Below are 24713 nucleotides of genomic sequence, written 5' to 3' on the forward strand. Positions count from 1 at the left end.
GTAGAGAGAAAGGACTTGAACCAGGTGTTGCAGTCTTTTTGTATCATTACTGTTGTACATCAGAAGGGCATAATTACTCAAACTACTGAAATAATGGGAGTGAGAGTGTTCTAGGCTGGGTAAATGAGAAACAGGTCCCTCATTTCTAGATCTTACTGGGCAAAGACATAGGGAGACAGCCTTTGGGATAAAGAATTTATTGCCTGAGCAAGCTCAGGCTTTACCAGAAACAGTAGCGAGGATAGCTCTCGGACACAAACTCAGGGTGAACAACATAGCTGTTTCTCTGGGGCCCACCAGTCTTCTTGAAGTGACTTGTGTCCCATCTGCAAGGGAGAGACGGTCAGCCGTTCTAGACACTCATATGTTGAAGTCAACATCTGATTCCAATTCTCAATACTAACCTTATTCCAACATTTTAACACTAACACTGACTTCCTAACCTCATGTTGTAATGCTGAATTTCTGATGCTAAGTACATATTCCCTACCTTTTCATACCAAATCCTGAAGCCCAGCACACAAGACTAAATTCACTACCAAGTCTAACTCCTTCCATACTTCCCCACGGCCCTAGCTCCGCCTGGTGGCTGGTTCCTGTAGGTGCAACTCAGTGGATACATCCCATCCCTAGTCCCCTTCCGGCCCCCAAGGCCCTAAAGGAACAGCGTGTATATGCAAGTGAAAGTGTGTGCATCAGACTTACTTAAGGTTTGGACATGGGTAGAATGATGGCAGGGGAGGTGTAACAGCACATTGCATTCCGGGTCTGTGCCCGAAGGGCGACACACACCTGGGGAAGAAAGTAGTAGGCAGCAAGAGGTAAGGTCTATTGATACCCTCCTATTCCTGCAGTCCAGACCAAGGACTGTGGTGATGTTTCAGGCACGAGTCCTACCGCTCCAAGATCCTTCCCGTCTTTGCCTTTCAAGACCCTATTTCAGTACTGCCTCTGCGTAGATCCCTCCTCACAAGGCCTGGTTTTGCTGTCCAGGGCAGACGATGGAGTCCAGGGAGAGGACTGGCTTCCTTCGGGGGAGAATTGAGGACTCAGGAGCCCTTCAGATCTTTGCAAAGGAACAGCAGTTTCTCCAGCATGCTGAAGGGTACATGGAGTCTTCAGGAGACTCAGGCACGTTTACACACGCGCACACGTGCGCGCGCACGCACACACACACACACATTTTTGGTTTTTTGTCGGTCGTGGGGCCTGAACTCTGGGCCTGGGCGCTGTCCCTCAGCTCTTCAGCTCAAGGCTAGCGCTCTACCGCTTGAGCCACAGCGCCACTTCCGGCTTTTTCTGCTTAAGTGGTGCTGAGGAATCGAACCCAGGGTCTCATGCATGAGACGCAAGCACTGAGCCATCTTCCCAGTCCACACCCCTCTCCCCCCCCCCCCCCATTTTGAGGGCTAAGACTCAACCTTACATGACCGGCTACGGGGTTAGGGACAGAGATCAGGACCCATTCTGTACAGTATTCAGAACTGCCTCAGACGTGGTTACCTCGGCCCAGGGGCAAAGGGGAAGCAGAGACACGGCTGGGCCCGGCGAGCAAGCAGAATTCGGCTGCAGGCCAGCGCAGGGCTGACGTGGAGGCTCAGCGGGGCTAGAAACTGCAGCCAGGGAGGGCCGGGCTGGGGGTGAGGCTTGTTTGGGGATCCATGCGAACCTTACGGTCGGCTCCTCCAAGCACGGACTCAGGCGACGGTCAGCGAGGGGCGCCTCCGGGGCGAAGCAGTCCAACCCGTGCAGGCAGTAGTGGCGGCCAGGGCAAGGGCTATTGAAAGCTTGGAACGGCAGGCGGCCGGGCATCGAGTCCAAGCATCTGCACCGAGGTGCTAGCTGTGGCAGCGGCTGGTTCCGGGACAGCGTGTTCAACATGTTCATCACCACCTCACGTTCTGTACCCGCGGGTCCAGAACCCGAGACACCCCCAAGACAAGAGTCCCAGGCAGGGGGAGAGGCAAGGTCAGAAACAGAGGCAGAGACCCTCGGCCTCCACCCTGTTCCCCTCCATCCCCGGCCCGTCCGCCTCTGTCCGCCCCGCTCCCGCTCAGGAACCGTTTTCCACCGGCCCCGCCAGTCTTTACCGTAGGCATTGAGGCGCTCCGGCTTGGGAGGGTACTCCAAGGGCATGCCTCGAACTACTGGGTCCAGCCTAGAGTCCTGCAGGGACCACAGATGCTAGCCTCAAGCTCCGATCCGGAAGAGTGTTTGCTCCCTTTGAAGGGTCCCTCCAGAACACCCTGTTCCCGCCTCTCAGGAGCTCCCCAACTCTGATCTGCAGAGTGTTTGGGGCTGTTGCTGGGCAACGCATTTACTCCACCTATCCGGAGGAGGCTAGAGAGGAGGAGGGCTGTAGGAAGGGAGATTGGCTTTGCCTTTGATTTTAGTATTTGCCTTTATCAGATGGAGTGTTTTTTTTTTTTTTTTTTTTTTTCTATCGGTCGTGGGGCCTGGGCACTGTCCCTAAGAGCTCAAGGCTAGCGCTCTACTACTTGAACCACAGTGCCACTAACGGCTCTTCTGCTTATGTGGTGCTGAGGAATCGAACCCAGGGCCTCATGCATGCAAGGCAAGCACTCTACCACTGAGCCACCTTCCCAGCCCATGATGGGGTGTTTAACAGGGAGTTTACAATATTAGAATACATTAGAATTACAACATCAGAATCACCTAGAGGACCTTGTGACACATTCTAATTCTGTGTGTGTGTGTGTGTGTGTGTGTGTGTGTAGGGGGAGGGGTCCTGGGGCTTGAACCCAGGGTGAGGGTTTTTTGCTCAAGGCTAACACCGTACTACTTGAATCACAACTTCACTATTGTCTTTTTTTTTGTAGTTAAGTCCCTAATCTCAGGTACTTCTTTGCCCCCTCCACTGGCTGGCATTGAACCAGGATTCTCATATCTCAGCCTCCTGAATAGCTAGGATTATAAGTGTGAATCACCAGCCCCCAGCTCAAAGTCTAATTCTTGAGGAAGTCCTAATTCAAAAAAGGTTCAGTCTATCAGCCTACAGCTAGGCACTCCTGCAAGGGGCCTTGGGACCTCTTACCTTCCCTAGACAGAGGGCCAGGCCTGGGACTAGGACTCCATTCTATCTCCCAGGAATAGTCTCCTATTCTATTTCTACTCTGCTGCTACTTAATAGCCTTGTGCTCCTGTTTTCCCTGTTCATATCACAATGGAAGGGGAAGATGACTGTGACAGCCCCAAATGTCACAATGGTCAGAACAGATGAGGAAGGGTCACTCAGCAAACCTCAAGAAGGTACAAGTATGCCAGAAGTCCACATCACTCATCTGTACAGAGCCAAGGCAGAGATCAGGATTCAAGGATTTATCATAGCCCCACTCCTGGGCTAACAAACATTCACTAATCCTAGTTGCCCAGATGGGGGAAGATTCTGGAGCACTGTTGGTAGGAAAGGAATGAGGACTGAATAGATAAATATCAGTCACTGTAGTGTAGGATGGTAGTGTGGACCCAGTAGCTACCTTAGACAGTTGAGGAAGGTAGGAAGAATACTTGTTCAAGTAGGAGCTGTTGTAAGGTCCCATCTTCCATGTGTTGTACCGGTCACCGCCCAGGTAACTTGGGCAGTATTTGAGTGCTGCATTGTAGGAGTGGAGATGTCAGTTATTTCTTACTTCACCCAGGGGATCTAGGACCACTTTAAATGTTTGTTGATGCCCAGCACAAAGCAGATCGTCATTGACTTCTCCTAAGGCCAGTCCCTAAGCCTACCCAGACTTCCCTCCTTCCCTCCCTTCTTTCTTCCCTCCTTCCCTCCCTCCTTCCATCCCTTCCTCCCTCCCTCCCTCCGTCCCTTCTTCCCTCTCTGCCTCCCTCCCTCCCTCTCTCCCTTCCTTCCTTCCTTCCTTCCTTCCTTCCTTCCTTCCTTCCTTCCTTCCTTCCTTCCTTTTCTTTCTAGATGGGTCTTGATAGGTAACCTAGGTTGGACTTGAACTTTCTTTTCTGCCACAGCCTCTTTAGTGCCAGGATTATGGTCCACCATACTTTGTTTCTGACAGTTGTAGCCCAGGTCTCATCTTATTGAGCTAATCAATTTTTATCCTAGATCTATATTCTGAATCAATTAATTTGAAAATGGGGTTTCCTGCCAGTTTTTCTGTCTCCCTCATCTTCTACATCCAGACTCCAAGGTTTGCCTTTCTTCCTTCTTAAAACTCTTTGAATCCACTGAATCCATTCCCTCTCCCAGCCCTCCATGATCTGCCTCATCTTCTCTGAATCATCACCAGGAGACAAGATAATGTCATGGTTAACAGGGCAAAATCTGCAGATAGATTGCCTGGTTTCAAATTTCTGTTCTACCAATAATTAGCTTTGTGAGACCTTGACCAAGTTAATCTTGTCTCAGTTTACCCAACTGTAAAATTAGGGTGATAACTCTTAGGTTTGTTGTGGATCAGGGAGCACTTGCCTAACATAGGGTTGTTGTGAGGCTTAAATAAGTTAATACATTGTTTAAAAAATTAGAATACTTATCACGATTAAAAAGCTATTTTAATTAGCCTATTGGTCTTCTTGCCTTATCTTTGAAATTTTACAATCCAGCATCACAGTAGAAACTGTGGTGCTTTTTCACAAATGAAACATTGATCAATGTTAACTAACTCTAGTTAACATTCTTCAACACCATCCCTGCCACAAGACTGTCCTATGAGATCCTCTGTAATTCATGTGAGAAACAGGGTAAAAAGGCCAAGAAGAAGACAGGTGGGTGTGGGGAAGAGGTACAACGTTGGGGTTTGAAATTCTGAGTTGGCTGATTTGGCATACTGTGTTTGAGGTTTATTTTTCCCATCCAGGTAGAGATCACCATACTCAGATGAAGGAGAGTAAAGTCTGGTGAGACATCAAGGCTACAGTATTTAAAGTTAGGGATGGGGTAGGTAAAATAGTCTTGGGGACAGAGCAAGGAGGAAAGAGAGCTCTGAATAGTATTCTGAAAAACTTGGTGTCCAAAGTAAGTATATAAGAGACTTAGAAAAAGCGAGGCATCAGAGAAGCTGAGGAAGGAAGTAGTTTTAAGTAGAATGGAGTAGTCAGAGGAGTGAAATGCATAGGGAAAGTCTCAGATAGTAAAGACTAAAAGGTCTCATGGATATGGTAATCAGAACCACACAGATGTAATTTCAGTATTCTGTGTAGGAGGTGAAGACGCCAACTTATGTTGGGAATTATCACTTCATCCAACAAAGATTTATGAAGTCCCTTGATGGAGGGACCCAGTTGTAAATAAGAGAAGACTGTGGTTTTGTTTTAGTTTTTTTGTTTTGTTTTGTTTTTTTAGAGCTGAGGACCAGAATCAGGATCTTGCACTTGCTAGGCAAGTGCTCTTCCACTGGACTAAATCCCCAACCACCTTTTTTATTGTGGTGCTATTTGGTTTGAATTCAGGGCCTAGAGCTGGCTAGGTAAATGCTCTACCACTAAGCCTAACCTCTCTTCCTCAAGACTGGTGTACTGGTGTGTGTGTGTGTGTGTGTGTGTGTGTGTGTGTGTGTGTGTGTGTGTGTGTGTGTGTGTATGTGTGTGTGTGTGCGTGCACACACAGATTGTAAACACTTTATCAAAGGAGAAAGATAATTTTTCATAAGGTGTATGAAGGAGTGAAGAAGTTGAGATAATGAGCATAGACTGTGTTTCTGGGAATCTTGACTGTGAAGGAGATGAGAGGTTTTAGGCAGACGTTAGGAAATGTTCCAGGGAAAGGGAAAGAGGTATCATGTGGCAGGAGAGATGGAGAACTGAACAGGATTGCTAAGAAAATGGGGAGGAGGTGACTCTTAGAATATGGTTGGAGGATTTTGCGAAGATTAATATCCTCTCCATCTTTAATAGTGATGAAAGCTAGGGTTCTTCCAGGGTTGGGTTATTGTTTTGAGTCTGGCTATGTTGCCCAAGCTGGTCTTTACTCCTAGTTTCAAGTGACCCTCCTGTCTCAACCTCCCAAGTAGCTGGGACTACAGGTGCATGCTGTGCCTGGTTATTTTCCAATTCTATTTTCAGACAGGGAGATCACAAAAGTCCGAGCCTAGGTGGTCTCCTCCAGGGTCAGGGTCAAGACAGGTGGTTAGTAATCAAGTTGAAGTGGAGATTGGTTAGAAAAAAGGTCTATTTTATCTCATGGATAGAGATAGGTTGATAGATCAAGTCAGGATCTAATTGGGTTCAAGTTATAAGTCATTGGTGGGGTCACTGCTGGAGTCAGGAGGTAACAGAGGCCCTACCTTCATTTTGAGGGATCCAGTACTTCTCAGGACAGTACAGATGGCCTGATGTGTGTGTAGCGCATTTGTTCATCTGCAGAGTATCAGGATCCATATAGCGCTGTGTGACATGAGTTAGACCCTGTGAAAAGAAAAGAGAATTGGCTAGGCATGTAGAGGCCCCTAGATTCAGTCCCTCCTGAAATCAACTTGGGTGGATTTTTTTTTTACCTCTCTCCCAATGGCAGAGGGTGGATTTTCATGCCAGTCTTCATTCTTCTATATGGTTTCTTGGTTGGATCACATTTTGCCCCCTGACTCCCCTTTTTATTCCCAAACTGGGGTTTGGAGTCAAGCTCTTGCTCTAATCATAGTATTTTCTGATCTATTTTTTGATGTTTCCTGACTCGGATGGAGCTCTTAAAGGTCAGAGCTAAGTGTTTCTCCTGTCATTTTCCCCTTTCTTCTTTTCTTTTTCTTCTTTCTTCTTTCTTTTTCTTTCTTTCTTTCTTTCTCTCTTCCTTTCTTCCCTTCTTTCCTTTCTTTTATTTCCCTTCCTTCCTTCCTTCCTTCCTTCCTTCCTTCCTTCCTTCCTTCCTTCCTTCCTTTGTTATTATAAAGGTGATGTACGGAGGGGTATTATAAAGGTGGTGTACAGAGGGGTTACAGTTACCTAAGTCAGGTAGAGAGTACATTTCTTTTTTTTTTTTTTTTTTTTTTTTTTTTTGTCGGTCGTGGGGCTTGAACTCTGGGCCTGGGCGCTGTCCCTCAGCTCTTCAGCTCAAGGCGAGTGCTCTACCACTTGAGCTACAGCGCCACTTCCGGTTTTCTGGTGGTTTATTGGAGATAGGAGTCTCACGGTCTCTCCTGCCTGGGCTGGCTTTGAACCGCGATCCTCAGATCTCAGCCTCCTGAGTAGCTAGGATTACAGGCGTGAGCTACCAGCGCCCGGCGAGAGTACATTTCTTTTTGGACACTACCACCCCTTCCCTCACTCTCTTCCAGTTTTTTCTCCCATCCCCACTCACAAGTTGTATAGTTCATCTTCAACATAGTGTCTAGTTAGTACCACTGCTGCACTTGTTCATTCTTTATCCCTCTATTTCTGTTCCCCCTTATCCTCCTAAAGACATATAAAAGAACAAGACAAAAATAAAAGAAAAACAACAACAAAAACTTCATTATTTTATATGATCAGAGGCACAAAGGCATTGTGCCTTTGTGTTCCTCCCTTAAGAGAATATTCCTTTGCTCTCTCTGGATGTGGATGCCTAGTGTCCTGTATAATTTATCACGTCCCATTTTTAGATCTAGCTTTGGCATATGAGGAAAAACATGTACTGTTTGTCTCTCTGAGCTTGGCTTACCTCACTTAACTATGATTTGTTCTTGGTCCATCCATTTCCCTGAAAATGACATAATATTATTCTTTCTTAAACTCTTCTCTTTCTTTTTTTTTTGTCGGTCGTGGGGCTTGAACTCTGGGCCTGGGCGCTGTCCCTCAGCTCTTCAGCTCAAGGTAAGCGCTCTACCACTTGAGCTACAGCGCCACTTCCGGTTTTCTGGTGGTTTATTGGAGATAGGAGTCTCACGGTTTCTCCTGCCCGGGCTGGCTTTGAACCACGATCCTCAGATCTCAGCCTCCTGAGTAGCTAGGATTACAGGCGTGAGCCACCAGCGCCCAGCACTCTTCTCTTTCTTGTAGACTATATTCTGTCAGAGATCAGGGCCTCCCGTAGGCCCCCAGTTTCCTCCAACAGGGTCAGTAGGCCCCTGGCACAACTGGAGCCTCAGGAAAGGTTGGCTATCCTGGCTGCTAGCTGCCTAATGCAAGCTTCTTAAGTAGGGTGGAATCTGGAGCTGAAAAATGGAGCTAATGGGGGACCTACTTTAAGGTTCAATTCTTTGTCTTGGACTCAATCCTGATTCTGCTTATGGCTCTGACCATGCAACAATATTATCTTTGACTTTGATCTTCACTTTGCTCTGCTCCTCATCTAACCACCTTTTTTTCCTCTTCCTAATCCAGGCCCTGGGTCCCTCTGCTTTTTGAAGTTCGTCTTATCTCATCACTCTTTGTTCAGCTAGATATGTAGAAATTCAGATCAAGGCCTCCCTTGGGGCCACTTTGTCTCCAGATGAGGGCAGAATGCCAAGCAAGGTATGTGTTTACAGGTGTTTATAGGCAGTGGGTCTGAAAATGCCACTGAACCATCCACACGTGCCCTTTATGATATTAAAGAGAGAGGCTTCTTATAGCCAGAGCTAAGATCAGACCTGGCCCTTAGGGATACAAACACCCTGAAACCCCCTCAGCTCAAAGGCTTTTGGGCCAAGTTCTGAGGACAAATATGGCACAATTACACTCCAACATAAGTGAGAATGGATGATGTGGATCCAAGGATCCCATGCCTTAGTGGCTTTCTGAGCTTTACACACACACACACACAATGTATCCACTTACACACATACAGATGTGTCCATATATACATACTAAACATAACCACCTACACATAGAACAGTCACGCAGAACTCATAGACTATTAATTTTTTTTTTTGTTAGAGCCTTTCCTCAGATGTCTGCAATCTTTTTCATGTTCATGAATAGGAGTCTAACTTAGCTAAGGCTCTAAACTGTGAGTGGGTTTTGTCAACTGTGGAATGATCTGGTTGGATGATGATGATTATTACAAATGCTAATAATATCTGTGTGTCATTCCTCTTGGGTTGATCAGATTCTTCAGAAAGGATTCCTTTATTCTTTGGTCTGAGGGTAATAACCTAGTTGCCAATGTTCTCGGAACCTGTATGGAGCAGGAATCTTGGGGGAAGGAGCATGTTATAATTCAGCCTATGGAGGTTCACTTGTTCTGTTTGTTGGTCGTAGGTATGGAACTCAGGGCTGGAGCACTGCCCCTGAACTCTTTTGCTCAAGGCTAGCATTCTACCACTTTGAGCCACTGCTCCATTTCTGGCTTTTGAGTGGCTAATTGTAGCTGAATCTCTCAGGGACTTTTCTGCCCCAGCTGGCTTTGAACTAAGATCCTCGGATCTCAACCTCCTTAGCTAGTATTACAGGCATGAGCCACCATTGCCTTGCTAGTTCACCTGTTGTTATTATGGTGCCCCACCCTCAGTTTTTATCCCCAGTCCTGAGATCTTGCCAACAAATAAGCCTTGTGACTTTAGCAGAAACAGAGGTAGGTAGTTACCCTCTGGCACAAACTTAGAAAAAGGGATTCATAGGTTTAACTGCTTAAATGGCTTTCAAATAATCCTTACTTTAGCCTTAGTTCTGAACCATCTTCAGTTCCAGAGAAGCCTAGGATTATTCATTCCTGAGCATTTTGGAAATTCTGCAGTTTTGAGTTGAATTATGTCTCCATGCTCCCATTGCTGACTTGAGATTCAGCTTTCTCAGATCTGCTAAATCAGTACTACTTAGCATACTTTCCAGCTTCCAAAACTTCCTTGCCATCATCCTTTCTTTTTCAACATCCTTGTGGTTTATGACTTAAATATCTATTACTCCAGTTTTAGAGAGGTTTCAGGAGAGTCAAATGCACATGTGTTCAATTAGAATTACAGTTCTTGATGTATTCTACATACTAATGAGTTACATGTTGCAGATCTCTCAGTTTGTGGCTTCTTTCTTTAATTTTCTTAATGGTGTCTTTGATGAACAGAAGGTCTTAATTTAAACATAGTTGAATTTATTAATCTCTTCTTTTATGGTTAATGTTTTTTGTGACTTAAGAAATCCATCCATACTCTCAGATAATGCACATAACGTCCTGTATTTTCTTCTAAAAATTATTCAGTTTTGCTTTCCATATTTAATCTCTCAGAACTTGCACTTGGGGTTTGATGTGAGATAGTGATTAATTTTATTTTTATCTATATTGATAACTAATATTCCCATAGAGTAATCTATTTTGACCCTCAGATTTGTTATGCCACTCCAAGCCTGATGCATCCTTTTCAATAGCTTTATTACCACTTATCTTTGTTGAATATTATTTCCATATATATGTGTGTGTATGTGTGTGTGGCACTTTTCTGTTTCATTAGTCAGTTTTTCCAGCTCTATGAGTTCCTATAACTTCACAATTAGTATCTGTTTGGACAAGTTCTCTTTTGCCTATTGGCCTTTGTTATAAATTTTAGAAACAGCTTGTTAAATTCCTCAAAAGATCGATTTTTTTTTTTTTTTTTTTTGGTCCGGTTGTGGGGCCTGAACTCTGGGCCTGGGCCTGTTGCTCAGCTCTTCAGTTCCAGGCTAACTCTCTACCACTTGAGCCACAGCGCCACTTCCGGCTTTTTTTCTTTTTGCTTATGTGGTGCTAAGGAATCAAACACAGGGCCACAGGCATGCAAGACAAGCGCTCTACCACTGAGCCACCTTCCCAGCCCCGCCTCAAAAGATCTTGATGAGACTTTTTCTCTTTTTTATTTTTATTTTTGCCAGTCCTGGGGCTTGAATTCTGGGCCTGGGGGTTGTCCCTGAGTCATTGTACTCAAGGCTAGTGCTCCACCACTTAAGCCATAGCTCCACTTCTGGCTCTTTCTGTAGTTTATTGAAGATAAGAATCTCACACTTTCCTACCTGGGCTGGCTTTGAATCATGATCCTTACATCTCAGCCTCCTGAGTAGCTAAGATTATAGGTGTGAGCCATTGGCAGCCAGCTCTTGATATTGAATTAAATCTTCATGATAGCAAGTCTTCCTATCCAAGAACATGCTATATGTCTTTAAGTATTTTGAAGAAGTATTTCATAAAGTTTTGTTTTTGAGATTGTCCAGACAGGCTTGTAGGCCAAACACTAGAGTTATAGGTTACATGGTTCTCAATAAAGTTTTATAATATTATCTATACAGTTTTCCCCACATTGTTGAATTTATACTTTTATTTTAATTTATTTTTGTCAGTTTTGTGGCTTGAACTCAGGGCCTGGGTACTGTCTTTTAGCTGTCACCCTCCCCTCCCCCCCCTCGCTGGTCAGGACTAGCACTCTACCACTTTGAGCCACAGTACCACCATTTTCTGGTGGTTAATTGGAGATAAGAGTTTTACAGACATTCCTGCCCAGGCTGGCTTCCAACCACAATCTTCAGATCTTAGCCTCCTCAGTAGCTAGGATTACAGGTGTGAACCACTGGCACCTGGTTATTATTTTTTTGCTGTTAGAATAAATGCGTTGTGATTTCTCTGTTTTTGAGAGAGAGTCTCACTAACTATCCCAAGCTGGCTTCAAACTCGTGATCCTCCTGTCTCAGCCTCCCAAGTACTGGGATTTTGCATGGCCTAAATTTTCTTATGCTAATAATTTATAGACTGTATACACACAGTTGTCTAATCTGTAAATATAGTTTTACTTTTTCATTTTCTCTGTGTCTTTTTACTTTTTGTTTCCTTAATTTTTTGGCTAGGACTTTCAATATAATGCTGGATAGAGGTTATGTGGGAATCTGCGAATGCTGAGCTGTGAGGTATAATAAAGAGAATTGAAATGCCATTCTCTTAATTCTCAGAAAGCTGGGAATTGTCTGAGAAAAATCAGTCGCTCCTAGCATTACAGAGACTCAAGATTCTACCCTAGATTTGAGTTAATGAGAATCAAACTTCCTTCGACCTTAGAGCTGGTGAAGGTCCATACAAATTGTGGGTGTTTGTTGCTTACCTCTGCCTCCCTAAGGATAAGGAAGTTATTCTTCCCAGGATTGTTTCACATGCTGATGTCTGTAACTTCAGAGATTTCTACCTTACTTTCTGAAGTACTCCCCTGTCTGATAATCAATTAAAAATCCTGTTAATGGGATCTTGGGGTGTCTGTTGTTGGGTGCCCTGAAACCAGTTTCAGTTTCACTGTCTGGCTTCCATTACTGCCTTGGTCGTGATCGCGGCCGGATAAGGAACTTGCGGTGATTTGCAGCAGACGTTGAATGGTGAATACTCTTGCATTGATCCCAATTTTAAAAAAGAATGCTTCTATTATTACCTAATATAAGTGATGCTGATTATGTACTTTGGGCAAATATTGTGGGTATTTTTTCTTTTTTGCAGTATTGGGATATGAACTCAGGGCCTTATGCCTTCAGTCTACCACTTGGGCGTTGGCCACAGCTTTTGGGTGTATATCCTTTATTAAGTTAGAGAAGCTTATTGCTATTTTTTTGCAGGTCGTGGGGCTTGAACTTGGGCCTTGGGAGCTGTCCCTGTGCTCCTCAGCTCAAGGTAAGCGCTCTACCGCTTGAGGCACAGCACCACTTCTGGTTTTCTAGTGGTTTATTGGAGAGAAGAGTCTCACAGACTTTCCTGCTTGGGTTAGCTTTGAACCGTGATCCTCAGATCTCAGCCTCCTGAGTAGCTAGGATTACAGGTGTGAGCCACTGGTGCCTGGCTGGATTTTTTTATTTGTAATCATGAACAGGTATTGATTGCTTCTTTGCCTTTGGTCTTTGTCCGCATCCTTCTAAAAATAACTATGCAGGTATAATTTACATAGCACAAAATTCACTGTTTACATATATAACTCAAGAATTCTTAGTAAGTTTATTGAGTAGTTCAACTGTAACCACAACCCAATTTTGGAATATTTCTGTCACCCCACCAGAAGATCTCTTTTGCACATTTTGAAATGATTTTATGCTTTTCTCCTGAAGTATGTTAATGAATGACATTTTTTTGTTCCTTCCTCCCTCCCTCCCTCCCTGCCTGTCTCCCTCCCTCCATCTCTCCCTCCCTTTCTTTCTTTGTGCCAGCACTAGCACTTGAACTCTATTTAGGTGCTGTCCCTTAGCTTTTTCACTCAGGGCTGGCACTTCACTACCTGAGCCACAGCTCCACCTCTGGCTTTTTGGTGGTTAATGGGAGATGAGTCTCATAGATGTTCGACGTTCCTGCCCAGGCTGGTTTCAAACTGTGATCCTCAGATCTCAGCCTCCTGAGTAGCTAGGATCCCAAGGGTGAGCCATAGCTGATTTCTTCTTTCTTTTCTTCCTTCCTCTCTCTTTCTTTCTTCCTTCCTCTCTCTTTCTTCCTTCCTCTCTCTTTCTTCCTTCCTCTCTCTTTCTTTCTTTCTTCCGTCCTCTCTCTTTCTTTTTCTTTCTTTCTTTCTTTCTGTCGGTTGTGGGGCCTGAACTCTGGGCTCTTCAGCTCAAGGCTAGTGCCCTATCACAGTGCCACTTCCAGCTTTTTCTGCTTATGTGTTGCTGAGGAATCGAACCCAGGGCCTCATACATGCAAGACAAGCACTCTACCACTGAGTACCTTCCCAGCCCCATAGATGATTTTTCTAATGTTAAGCCAATCTTGCACTTGTGGAATAGTTACAAGTTATCCATTGTTATGTAATGCTGCATTCAGTTTGCTAATATTTTATTTAGAATTTTGGCTTTTGTGTTTATGCATAGTTTTATTTTCTTATACTGTCCTTGACTAGTTTTTCATCAAGGTACATATTGTGTACATGTATCAATGTACCCTGTATCTCTCCACTTATGTTAACAATGTTTAAGGAAATGGAACCAAATGTTATGATTTTGTCAACTTTTAAAATTCTACTAGGTCAATATAAATTTATAATTATACTTCCTGAAAAATTGAAACTTGCCAATTTAACAAATGTATGTCATTGAATTAATATGGATTTTATCTGTAAAAATGTTATCTGCTATTTAGTAACATTCTCAACTTTTTGTTACTGTTGGATCAGAGAAGCAGAACCAGTATGCATGATATAGCCTAAGGAATTTATTATGGGGATTAGACTTTACATAATTATGGGAACTGGCTAAGACCTCTATAAGGCCTAGAAGCAGGCAAGAGCAAGAACAAATTAAAGCCCATGGGGACAAGAACGTGTGCATGTGCATTCTGGTTTCCAACCTAGATGATAGGGACAATGATACTGGTGTCCTTTTGTGACAAAGCTGCACACACACTTGGGCCAGGGCCCAAAATGTCAAAGGAGGAGGGAGGTCCAGTGGGAACTGAGGTTGTAGGAGATGCTGCCAGTGACCACTGTGAACAAGCCAACCGCAACTTTCCTCTTTTTTCCCTCCCTCCCTCCCTCCTTTTTTTCCCCTTCTCATTCTCTCTTTCCTTTTCCAGATTGCCTTCAAACTCAGGACCCTTCTTCCTTAGCCTCCCATGTTCTGGACTTGCAGGTGTGTAATACTATGCCTACCTGGCCATACACCAACTTTCAAAAGATAAAAATGGAAGTAGCTGCCTTTTTATTTATGTCTTTTGGATCTCATGTAAATTTCTCTTGTAGTCATTCCAGAGCTACTTAGGGAAGCAAAGTCTGGGATTTGTAGTTGCAGCTAGTTAGTAGTACAAAACTATCTTTTACCCTCTTTAGAATAATGTGAGGTTCTTGGAAGACATTAACTTTGTCCTTTACTAACTTATATAATAATATCACTTAATATTTTAATTCTTTCTTTAAATATACCACTATATTTTCCCAAAGGTATCTGCTTAAATTTTTCTGTTTATCTGTTATTTATTATCACATATCTTTCCTTCTGTGATAATTTTCCTTCCCTCAACACTTCTCTTATTATACATTATGGATCTGATGATAGCAAACATTTTGGTTTTATTCTGTGCTGTAGACTAAATCCAGGCCCTTATGATCACTAGGCAAATCCTTGTATCAGTGGCCTATACCTCAACCATAAGATCATAATTAGTTTTGCTTACCTGAAAATATCTTTTCCTTTCCTTCTGTGTGTGTGTGGGGTGTATATCTTGAGACAGGGTCTTGTTATAGAGCCTAAGCTAGAGTCATACTCATTCTGTAGCTAAGGTTGGCTTCAAACTCACAATCTACCTCCCTCAGCCTCCCTAGTGATGAGATTATAAGCATAAAGTACCACGTCCAACTCTTTTCCCCTTCATTTCCCTCCTTTCCTCCACTTTCCTATGTTTTTGACAGTGTTGGGGGTTTGATTTTGTAAATCAATCCTTCCTTCCTTCCTTCCTTCCTTCCTTCCTTCCTTCCTTCCTTCCTTCCTTCCCTCTCTTCTTTGTGCTGGTACTGGGGCTTGAAATCAGCTGTCCTTCAGCTTATTGAACATAGGGTGCTGTCCCTTAGATTTTTCATACAATGCTGGTTTTCTACCACTTAAGCCACAGCTTCACTTCCTGCTTTTTTGTGGTTAATTGGAGATGAGTCTCATAAGGTCTAGGAAGGTGGCTCAGTGGTAGAGTGCTTGACTTGTATGTATGAAGTTCTGGGTTTGATTCCTCAGCACCATATAAGCAGAAAAAGCTGGAAGTGGCGCTGTGGCTCAAGTGGTAGAGTGTTAGCCTTGAGCTGAAGAGCTGAGAAACAGGGCCTAGACGAGTTCAGGCTCCACAGTAAAAAAAAAAAATCTCATAAATTTTCCTGCCTGGGCTGGCTTTAAACCATAATCCTCAGATAATAGCAGATTTTAGCCTCCTGAGTAGCTAGGATTACAGATGAGCCCACCAGTGCCTGGCTGTTTTCATATATTTTATTATGAACTCATGTTTGGTCTTACTCTAAAAGATAACTAAAAACCTACATTGAGGATATTTTCTACCATAGTTGAATTTCTTTTTTTGGCCAGTCATGGGACTTGAACTCTGGGCCTGGGTGCTGTCCTTCAGCTCTTCAGTTCAAGGTGAGAGCTCTACCATTTAAGCCACAGCGCCATTTCCAATATTTTCTACCATAGAAGATCCACGTGTGTGTGTGTGTGTGTGTGTGTGTGTGTGTGTGTGTGTGTGTGTGTGTGTGTGTGTGTGTGTGTGTGTGTGTGTGTGTGTGTGTGTGTGTGTGTGTGTGTGTGTGTTGGCAGGGAGCCAGAGATATTGAAACATTTGTTTCAGTTTGGCATTCAGAGAATTAGTCCCTTTACCTTTTTAGTAAATTAGGTTTATACTCCTTGTAGTGCTTGTATTGGAATTTATTCTGAGGGCAATCTTGGCTTCTTAAATAACTGATCATTCACATTCATGGAAGTCCAAAACAAAATAAACATCAATGTTTTTGCAATACTTAATTGTATGGGCCTTTTTTTTTTTGGTGTGCCAGTCCTGGAGCTTGAACTCAGGCCTGGGTATTGTCTCTGAGCCATAGCTCCAAGCTTGGGCTTGGGCACTATCCCTGAGCTCTTTTGTTCAAGGCTAGCACTCTACCACTTGGAGCCATAGCACCACCTCAAATTTTCTGGTGGTTAACTAGAGATAAGAGTCTTAAGGACATTCCTGCCCCAGCTGCTTCAAATCGTGATCTTCACATCTCAGCCTCCTGAGTTGCTAGGTTTACAGGAGTGAGCCACTGGTACCCAGCATTCAGTAGTGCAGGTTGATTTCTGACTTGTGATCCTCCTGGGTATGGTATGCCACTATACCCAGCTAGACCTCATTGTTAAGAAGCAGAAGGGTCAGAGTCCATCATACTGTTACCACAAGAAAAGCTCTAGGCTTTCCTCCTCCTCCTTTTTTTTTTTTTTTTTTTTGGTCGTGAGGTTTGAACTCTGGGCTTGGGCGCTGTCCCTGTGCTCTTCAGCTCAAGGCAGAGCTCTACCACTTGATCCACCATGCCACTTCCAGTTTTCTAGTGGTTTATTGGAGATAAGAGTCTCATGGACTTTCCTGCCCTGGCTGGGTTTGAACCATGATCCTCAGATCTCAGTCTCCTGAGTAGCTAGGATTACAGGCATGAGCTACTAGTGCCCAGCTCCTACATTCTTATTTTCACTGCTATCTGACTTTTGCTCCTCTCCATACATTGTCTGGCCAGATTAGCATCTGTGTGGGTAGTATCTGACAGTGACCTTTATCTAGTTTTGTTGTTTTCATTGGTTTGTCCTTGGCTTTTCCTCTTAGACTTGTGGCCATAATTCTGTTCCTTATATGGTTCTTTATCAGTGTTTGAATATTGATATTCTCCAAAGTTCTGTCCTTGGCCATTTTCTTACTTTTCTTTGGCAAGCCATCCATGACCCCTAAGATTCAGTTATTACTGTTTTGGGAAAGGGAGGGAGGAGTACTAGGGCTTGAACTTGGCTATGCGTTCTTCAAAACTTGGGTGGCCTCTCTTTTTTGTATTGTGGGTGCGCCTACACATGCAGGTGCCTATTCAACAAAATTTTATGGGACAGTACACAAAGACAAACTCTTGTAGGCAGAATATCACAAGTGGATTCTAAGATCCCACATCCCTTTGGTGAAAGCTGAAGACCATTTAGCTGTCTTCAAAGACAGACAGAGGAATGATACACATGTGTAAAGTCATGCCTACAGGATATTTTCTGGCTTATTCTACTGGCAGCCTCAGGGCCTTTACATTTTCTGATGAGTCTGTCTGGAACTTTTAATTTTTTCACTCTGCACAAGAATGACTAGTTATTTCTCATCTTTCCAGGCTTAGCACAATGTCACCTGGAGAGAAAGAGGGCTCCCTGACCTATGGAAGCTCTCCTTTTCTAGCTCCATTGCCCTGTTTATTTCTTTTGTAACAATTGGACACTTTTCAAAAATCTTGTTTATTTCTTGCTTATTATGTCTCTTTCCACTTCCCATCCTGTTGTGGCTCCAGGAGGGCAGGATCCTACACTAGTTTACATAACCTTTGTAAATTCTGTGCCTAAGCAAATGAATAAAACTGACCCAGATCCAAAGCTATAAATAATTACACATATTGATAACCACATCCCATTCAAACACACACAGTCATATAGTTTGTCCTGCCCACCCCCACCCCCACCCACCACTTACCGGAGTCACAAACTTGTTGGCCTCCCAGGCCCAGAGAGGTGGGTCCTTGTAGACCTCCTTGATGGAGGTTGGAGCCCTGAAGGAGTCACTGTAGGTGCTGATGGGAGTCTTGGTCTTACGAGAGAAGAGGAACATGGTAGGGTCTTGGGGATGCTGTGGTGGGCTCTATGTATCAAGGGCTCCTGCTAGACATCAGTGACCACCTCTCTCCGTAGTCAGCCCACTCCCACAGCCTGGAAGGTGTCCCAGTTGCTGTGACCCACCTCCTCTTGTGGAGGACCTTTCAGTTGCCCTCCTCTACAGCTTTCTTGCTCCCACCCACTAAGCTTTCTTCTATAGGGTGAAATTGCCCATTATGATATCACTTGGCTTAGCCAAGTGTTTAATTTCCTGCCTACTCCCGGCCCTTTCCTATCTCAAGTCCCTCTAAAGAGCTCAGTTTTCAAGCAGTCTAAAGGCCCCTAAAGACCTTCTCAGCCAAATTTCTCATTTTGTCGGAGAGAAACAGAAGTTCTGAGGGGTTGTGGCTCACTTAAGGCCACACAGCAGGTCAGTGGCATCCCAGAAGCCTACAAATGAAGGTAGAGTGACATGTTCACCTGGAAGATCAATTCTCTCCCCTTCCCAGCCCATTTTCCCCTGTCCCACATCCCAGGTAGGGAGCTGAGTGAGGCTGGCTTGTTTGATGCCTTTAATATCATTATTTGTGTTACACAATACACAACCAAGGATGATGGTCAATACTGCAATGGAAATGTTAAAAAAAATATTATACACGGCTCATGTCTTCCACACACCTTCCTGGAAATAAATTAGCACGGAGAAACCTGGCTGGGTGGCAGCCACAGCCGAGGGCTGGGAGGGGGGGTGTTAAGGCAGTATCTACAAGAGGACAGGGGAGCAGGGGGCAAGCTAAGGCCATGGTTCTTCCCCTCCAACACCCAAACAGGGAAGGAGAGAACCACACACTCTCCCTAGATGCAGGAGCTGCTGGCTGCCAGCTTCCTACCTTTCCCCTCCATATCTACCTAACTATATATAGATTGCCTCAGCCAGAAGTCCTTGCCTGCCAAGGAACTAGTTTGTTCTGTAGGCAGGGAGCTTTTTCCTGGTTCCTTAGGACCATAGAAATTGAACAATGGGTTAGGTCATACAGTAAGTCAGCAGCAAAGGCAGGAGTCTAAAAGAGAGGAAGTACTCATGTTCTAGAAGGGTGAGTCAAGGAGTCCAGGGTGATGATGGTGGTGGTACTGAGAGTCTTGGATGGGGTAGGAGAGATGGGCTCAGATAGGAGCCAGCTTGGACCTTGGGGGCCCTACAGATACCTTCTCTGCCTAATTCCCTTTGGTATTTTTTCATCTTCTAGCTAAAGGAGGTAAGGGTGGTTGGAGGTGTTGGGGAGTTTGCAGCTCCTGGGTGTGGTGCAGGGAGAGGTGCTATACCCTTCCTCCTCTCACCACCTCCATTCACCCCCTCCCACCTCCCAGGACTGGCATCCAGACAGCAGCATGTGAGTGGCATCCATGACAGTGGATGCACCATCATGTGTGGGGAGTCAGCATGGAGAACTGGGGCAGTGTTCACCCTGGGCCTGTGGAAGGAGGTTTAAGGGGCATAGTCCTGAGCCATCTGAAACTACCTGCTTTTACTTTTCTTCACCTGGACAGCAGCTCTATATTTCTCAGCCCACGGGAGGGTTCTCTTCACTGCCTCCCTCTCTTGATTTGCATCTTTAGCTTTGCTAAGAAGCATCAGAACAGAAGCAGCAGCAGTAGGTATATTTCAATCCACAGACCCTCCTAGAGGCACATACACAACAAACACCTGTGCACACACCTGTGCACACATGCATGTGCCCACACACACACATGCATCTTTTCCAAACAGATCCTTATGTACTTGTGGAAACTCCCCCTCCCCACATAGAAACAGACCTCTCCATAGAAAATCTTGTAAAGAAATTCCTTTCAGGTCTTCAAGGACCTTAAGAGAATAATTTCAGCTATTGTTTATTTTACAATTGAGAGGTAAAGCCCAGAGAAAGTTCATGGCTTGCTGAAGATCACAGGAGAGTGCCAGAGCTAGAGCCCAGACCTTTGCACTGCTGAGCAGATTCTCACACTGCAAACAGACCAGAGCTACTTTCTCACTATGGATACCATATATGCATCAGGAAAAGACACCTGAAGAGACAGGTCCAACACAGAGATGTAGACACTTGAACATACATCCTGACAGCCTCTGTGCCTCTTTCCCTCCTCTCTTCTCTCTCTCTTTCTCTCTCTCTCTCTCTCTCTCTCTCTCTCTCTCTCTCTCTCTCTCTCTCTCTCTCTCTCTCTCTCTCTCTCTCTCTCTCTCTCTCTCTCTCTCACACACACACACACACACACACACGCACACACACACACATATTGCCCAGCACTTCATGCAGTTACTCCATCCACTATGTTTTTCTAAGCTTGTTCCTTGAAGAGTCTTTCCAGGAACTAGCCACCCAGACTGGGGTGAGCTGGAAATGGGGTCTTGAAGGCCAGACTTAACACTCTGCTTCTAGCTTGAACCAGTGAACAGAAATATCCAGACAGAGAGATAGATGCATTGGTTATAGGCCAGTAAGAACAGGCTATAACATCTCCAATTCTGGCCTTTCTCTCAGGCCCGCCTTACCCATCTCCATACCCAGAGAGCAAGGAAGAGGATGAATGTGACCAAGAGGAAGAAGGCTGCAATCTGATGGGTGGGGAACAATATTCCCTTAGGCAGCTTTGCCAGGCTGCAGAGGAGGGAGAAAACACGGGGACATGGGCTTGTAGGGGAGCAGGTGTGGAGGGGCTGTGAGGTGTGTGGAGGGGCTAGGACCTGCCCCCATTGACTTGGGCCTTTTTCCACTCAAATCCCTTTCCTGGTTAGGTTGTGGCTGGGGGATTCATGGCTTCAATGGGGGTGGGGTCAACCCTCTGGCCCTGTGATCCCCCTCACCTCCATTGTTACTGTTGGCCTCCCTGTGTCTAGTCCTTGGCCTGGACTTCAACTTTGCAGAGGTGGGCTGGGTGCTGGGTGAGGTCCCACAAATAACTGAACAAACAACCCCCCCACCCCTCCTCGGCCTCCAGGGTGGAAAGAGACTCCGTTTTGGTTTCTCCTGCTCCATGAACACACAGAGGTACACGTCCTACCATAGGAGGAAGCAATGACTGTTACAAGGTTGGTGGCTGCATGGGGTGCAGGCTGGGGGCAGGTGGATGAGGTGAGGAAGGCACCTCATCCAACCTGGCCCGAGTTGGCCCTGCTCCATGCAGCCGTGGCGGCCCCACCTGCTACTGAATGTGGCAGGCAGTAGAGGAGGTGGCCTGGCAGCACATGCAGGTGGGGTTCACGGACTTGGGGGGGATGAGGTCTAGGTCCTCGTCATCAGGGATCTCATCTAACCGGTAGCCATCCTTCAGCAGTTGGATGTTCAAATCTTGGTTGATCTGCTGTAGACAAAGGAAAGAGAGGTCAGGCTCAAGTTGACAGAAAGTCCCCAGTCCTGGCTGGGGTCCCAACTTCATCACCTATCAGCCCCATCTCATCCTCCGTCTCTCTGCAGCCCAGGTCATCCATTCATCTAGACTCCACCCTTAAGTGAGGTTTGAGTCTCTCAGAGCCTCATTTCCACCAGTTCTTGAGGTTCTTACTGTGACAGACGTCTAGTCCTGTTTTTATTTGGGTTTTGCCCAGTTTCAGAGGTACTTCTATATGCTGTTGCCTGCATTTCACACCTCATTCTATTTAAGAGCCCTGTTCCAATAACCCATGGTTTCTGGCAATGGAGGGTAGAGATTTCTTCCAGAAGCTCTCCAACCCTATACTCTGCTACCCTACATAGGCTCCAACTGGCTTTTCCTCCACTACCCTTGACCATCTTAGTTCCTTGATGGAGGTGGATCTGCTTTGTGGGGTTGAAAGGGGAAGGGCCTCACCTCAGCAGAGGAGTAGCCAGAAGAAGAGTATCTGGACATATCAAAGTCATCATCACTGGCCATAAAGAAAAGAGGACAGAGAAAAAGTGAGTTGGAGGGTATTGACCTTTCCACATCAGACAATACCATACCTCTCCCCTAAACAGACAAGAACTATACTATAACCTTTGCTTGCTGTGCAAATAAAGATTTTTCAAAGACAGATTCCCTAGCTTCATTCTTTCAAAAGAATCCTTAAATTCCTTCCAAATAGAGCTGCTACTCCCTTTACTTCCCTTCCCTCTTTCTTTTCTCACTGCTTCCCTTGAAATCACACTGGCTTGCAGGGTTTTCTCAAAGTTTAAGTCTGCCAACTATTTCCCCATGGGTAGGGTTCTTCCCTTAGAGAAGGAGGAACATTAAGCATTGCATCAGGCTGTCCAGAGACATCCACCAAGGCACAATTGAATAAGTTGTCCCAGGTTAGCAGCAGACTGTATTGGTACCTTTCCTTTCTCATCCACTCCCCCTTCCTAGACGAAGAAAATCTATTCGTTGGGTAATTCATCCTTAGAGAGTTCCTAGCTAAGAAATATCTTACTCTGGCAATAGAACAGGTATATCCTGAACAGCCCTTTTGTGCTCAGACAGATTCAATTGGCTTGCCCAGTTGCCCTCAGATCCTGTACGTACCTGTCTGTATCAAGAGCTACCAGTGGCTTCTCATCTGGACTCTGGTCAAGTGAAGAGTAGCCTTTATTGGGGACAACCAGCCTGGGTAAAGAATTTTTGGAGTTAGAATGCTAATTGGAGCTTATTAATCTGGCAGGGGACTGGATTGGGCCCTGACCCACCACTTTCTTTCCTTTTTCCCTCCCTCTCCATCTTGGATCTCAATTGAGAAGAGAGGGTAGAGGGGGAGGCTCAGACCAGCAGAGACTGGCTCTGGCTGGCAGGATCCAGCTGGAGTAGTGAGGGCCTCTACCTCGTCCGGGCCATGACGTTGTTCTTCTTGGGTTGCTGGTTGACAGGGCTGCCCATGCTGCCATTCTTCAGGGAGCCCTTCCGGGCCAGGTCCCGCTGCTTCTCTGCAGGGGAACATGGGAAGGAAGCTGTGTCCTGCCCCAGGCCACCCTGTCTTACTGCTTGGGGAAGCCTGGGCTGGGTCTTCATTGTGGAACCTCTTGCTGCTCTATGGACAGAGGTAGATATTCTGATTCCAGGCCCCTGATGCTCAGTAGAGATGACACTTGGCTGCACATGACATGAGGTAGAAGTTGGGGGCAAAAAGGAAGAGATTGACACCTGCTTTGTAGGAGTCATAACACCTAGGTAAGGCATTGCATGCTGAATGTCAAGGAAAGGCTTCAGAGGAAGTGTTGGAGCAGTCAGGGAGGGTTTCTTGAAAGTGACACTATAACCTAGCAAGGAGGACATTCTAAATAGGAATGACAGTATGTACAGAAATGCATTTTGGTGGTGGTACTGGGGTTGGCAGGTGCTCTGCCACTTGAGCCATGTCCCCAGCCCTTTTTGCTTTATTTTTCAAGAAGGGTCTTGAGTTTTTGCCCAGGTCAGCCTGGACCATGATCTTCCTACCTATGCTTCCTTGAATAGGTGGGATTACAGTTACAAACCACTATCTTTGGCTCAAAAATGAACTTCAAAGTAATCATAAATGTGAAACCAAATGGATGAAGAAGTGATGAGGAAAAGGTGAGGTTGGAAAAGAAGACATTATTCAGTCACTTATTCACTAAATAAATATGTGTTAAGTATTGTGCTAAGAGGCTGGAGATTACTTCTGGTTACAACTTTATAGTATGAAGGCCTTGAATATTAGACTGTGGTGTTTGAGATTAGTGAGAAGGCAAAAAAGGAGTCACAATACTGTGAAGTAGGAAGACAGGGAAGGAGGCTGGGATAAACCATAGGTTGTACTGCCTAAGCAATGTTCTTAACTCTTGCCAACCTCTGTGCTCTACAAGACTCATGGGGCTGGCCATGGGGCTGGTCACTTAGGTGACCAGTTTGGTATATAACAACTATTATAACCAGTTGCTTTCTGGATCTAAGAGGTGGCCTATCTCCTCTTTCCTAAACAGTGAAGCCCAGATCTAGGAAAAGGGCCTATTGTGTGAAAGAATTAGGATGGACACAAGGATGAGAAAGACTTTTACAGATACTGTGATTCATTTCAAAATGTCCCCTGACCTCTATGTCTCATATTCTCTCATCTATTCTGGCCATCTTTGTTTGTTCATTTGACTGCTTCAGCTTTGTCCAGTCTTTCCAAAAGGCGACAGGTGCCATTACCACTCCAAGCCTCTAGGGGTTGCAATCTGCTTTAAAGTTTCTGGTGGTCCAGTTTTCTGTAGGGCAACTGGAACAAGAATCTTCATGAGTGTAGGTAGTAATGCAAGTGATTGTGGGGGGGATGAGAGGATGTTATTTAAAAAGCATGTTAAAATTGTTTGAAATAGTGAAAAATGCAAACACTAAGCTACTAGAAACTAAATTACATGTTACTATGCATTTAAAAGAATGAAGTAATTATATACTGACAATGGAAGAAGCCCAAGACATAATGTATGTGTGTGGAAAAGGGAGAAAGTTTCATAAAATGCATATAATATGATGCCCCTTGTGTTAAAATAGAAAATAAAACTACCTAAACTACAAAATCTTGAAATGATCTTTTTTGGAGAAGAGAATATACTGTGGAATAGATAACATATTAGTTGAAATACTTTCATTGTCACACAATAATACAC

General features: G+C 44.9%; 2 protein-coding genes across 8 annotated transcripts in view; both read right to left on the minus strand.

The window, feature by feature from the left end:
* Positions 1-181: 181 nt before the first annotated feature.
* Spmip6 (sperm microtubule inner protein 6) lies at positions 182-18303 on the minus strand. 4 transcript variants are annotated; one of them, XM_070005609.1, is made up of 7 exons: positions 17999-18303; positions 6261-6381; positions 3498-3613; positions 2091-2166; positions 1670-1901; positions 706-792; positions 182-326 (listed from the first exon to the last, which is right to left on the minus strand). In XM_070005609.1, exons 1-7 carry the CDS (start codon positions 18131-18133, stop codon positions 221-223), a joined length of 873 nt encoding a protein of 290 aa, XP_069861710.1. In that variant the 5' UTR covers positions 18134-18303; the 3' UTR covers positions 182-220. The 4 variants fall into 4 exon arrangements, 3 of the variants coding, with proteins under 3 accessions (XP_069861710.1, XP_069861735.1, XP_069861725.1); XR_011368549.1 differs by lacking the exon at positions 182-326 and adding an exon at positions 898-1028; XM_070005634.1 differs by lacking the exon at positions 1670-1901.
* A 373-nt stretch (positions 18304-18676) lies between these two features.
* Fam219a (family with sequence similarity 219 member A) overlaps positions 18677-24713 on the minus strand; it is a 55418-nt gene continuing 49381 nt past the window's right edge. For 2 of the 4 annotated variants that reach the window (XM_070009015.1, XM_070009001.1), the window contains exons 3-6: positions 22925-23027; positions 22633-22713; positions 21961-22015; positions 18677-21471 (exon numbers count right to left, since the gene is read on the minus strand). In XM_070009015.1, the coding sequence (XP_069865116.1) occupies positions 21316-21471; positions 21961-22015; positions 22633-22713; positions 22925-23027 (395 nt within the window). In that variant the 3' untranslated portion in view covers positions 18677-21315. Of the gene's footprint in view, positions 21475-21960; positions 22016-22632; positions 22714-22924; positions 23028-24713 lie in introns of all 4 variants that reach the window. The other 2 variants (XM_070009009.1, XM_070008991.1) reach the window with 1 other exon arrangement.

The sequence above is a fragment of the Dipodomys merriami genome, unplaced genomic scaffold, assembly GCF_024711535.1.
Source record: "Dipodomys merriami isolate MVZ:Mamm:240054 unplaced genomic scaffold, mDipMer1.0.p SCAF_11, whole genome shotgun sequence".
Lineage (NCBI taxonomy): Eukaryota > Metazoa > Chordata > Mammalia > Rodentia > Heteromyidae > Dipodomys > Dipodomys merriami.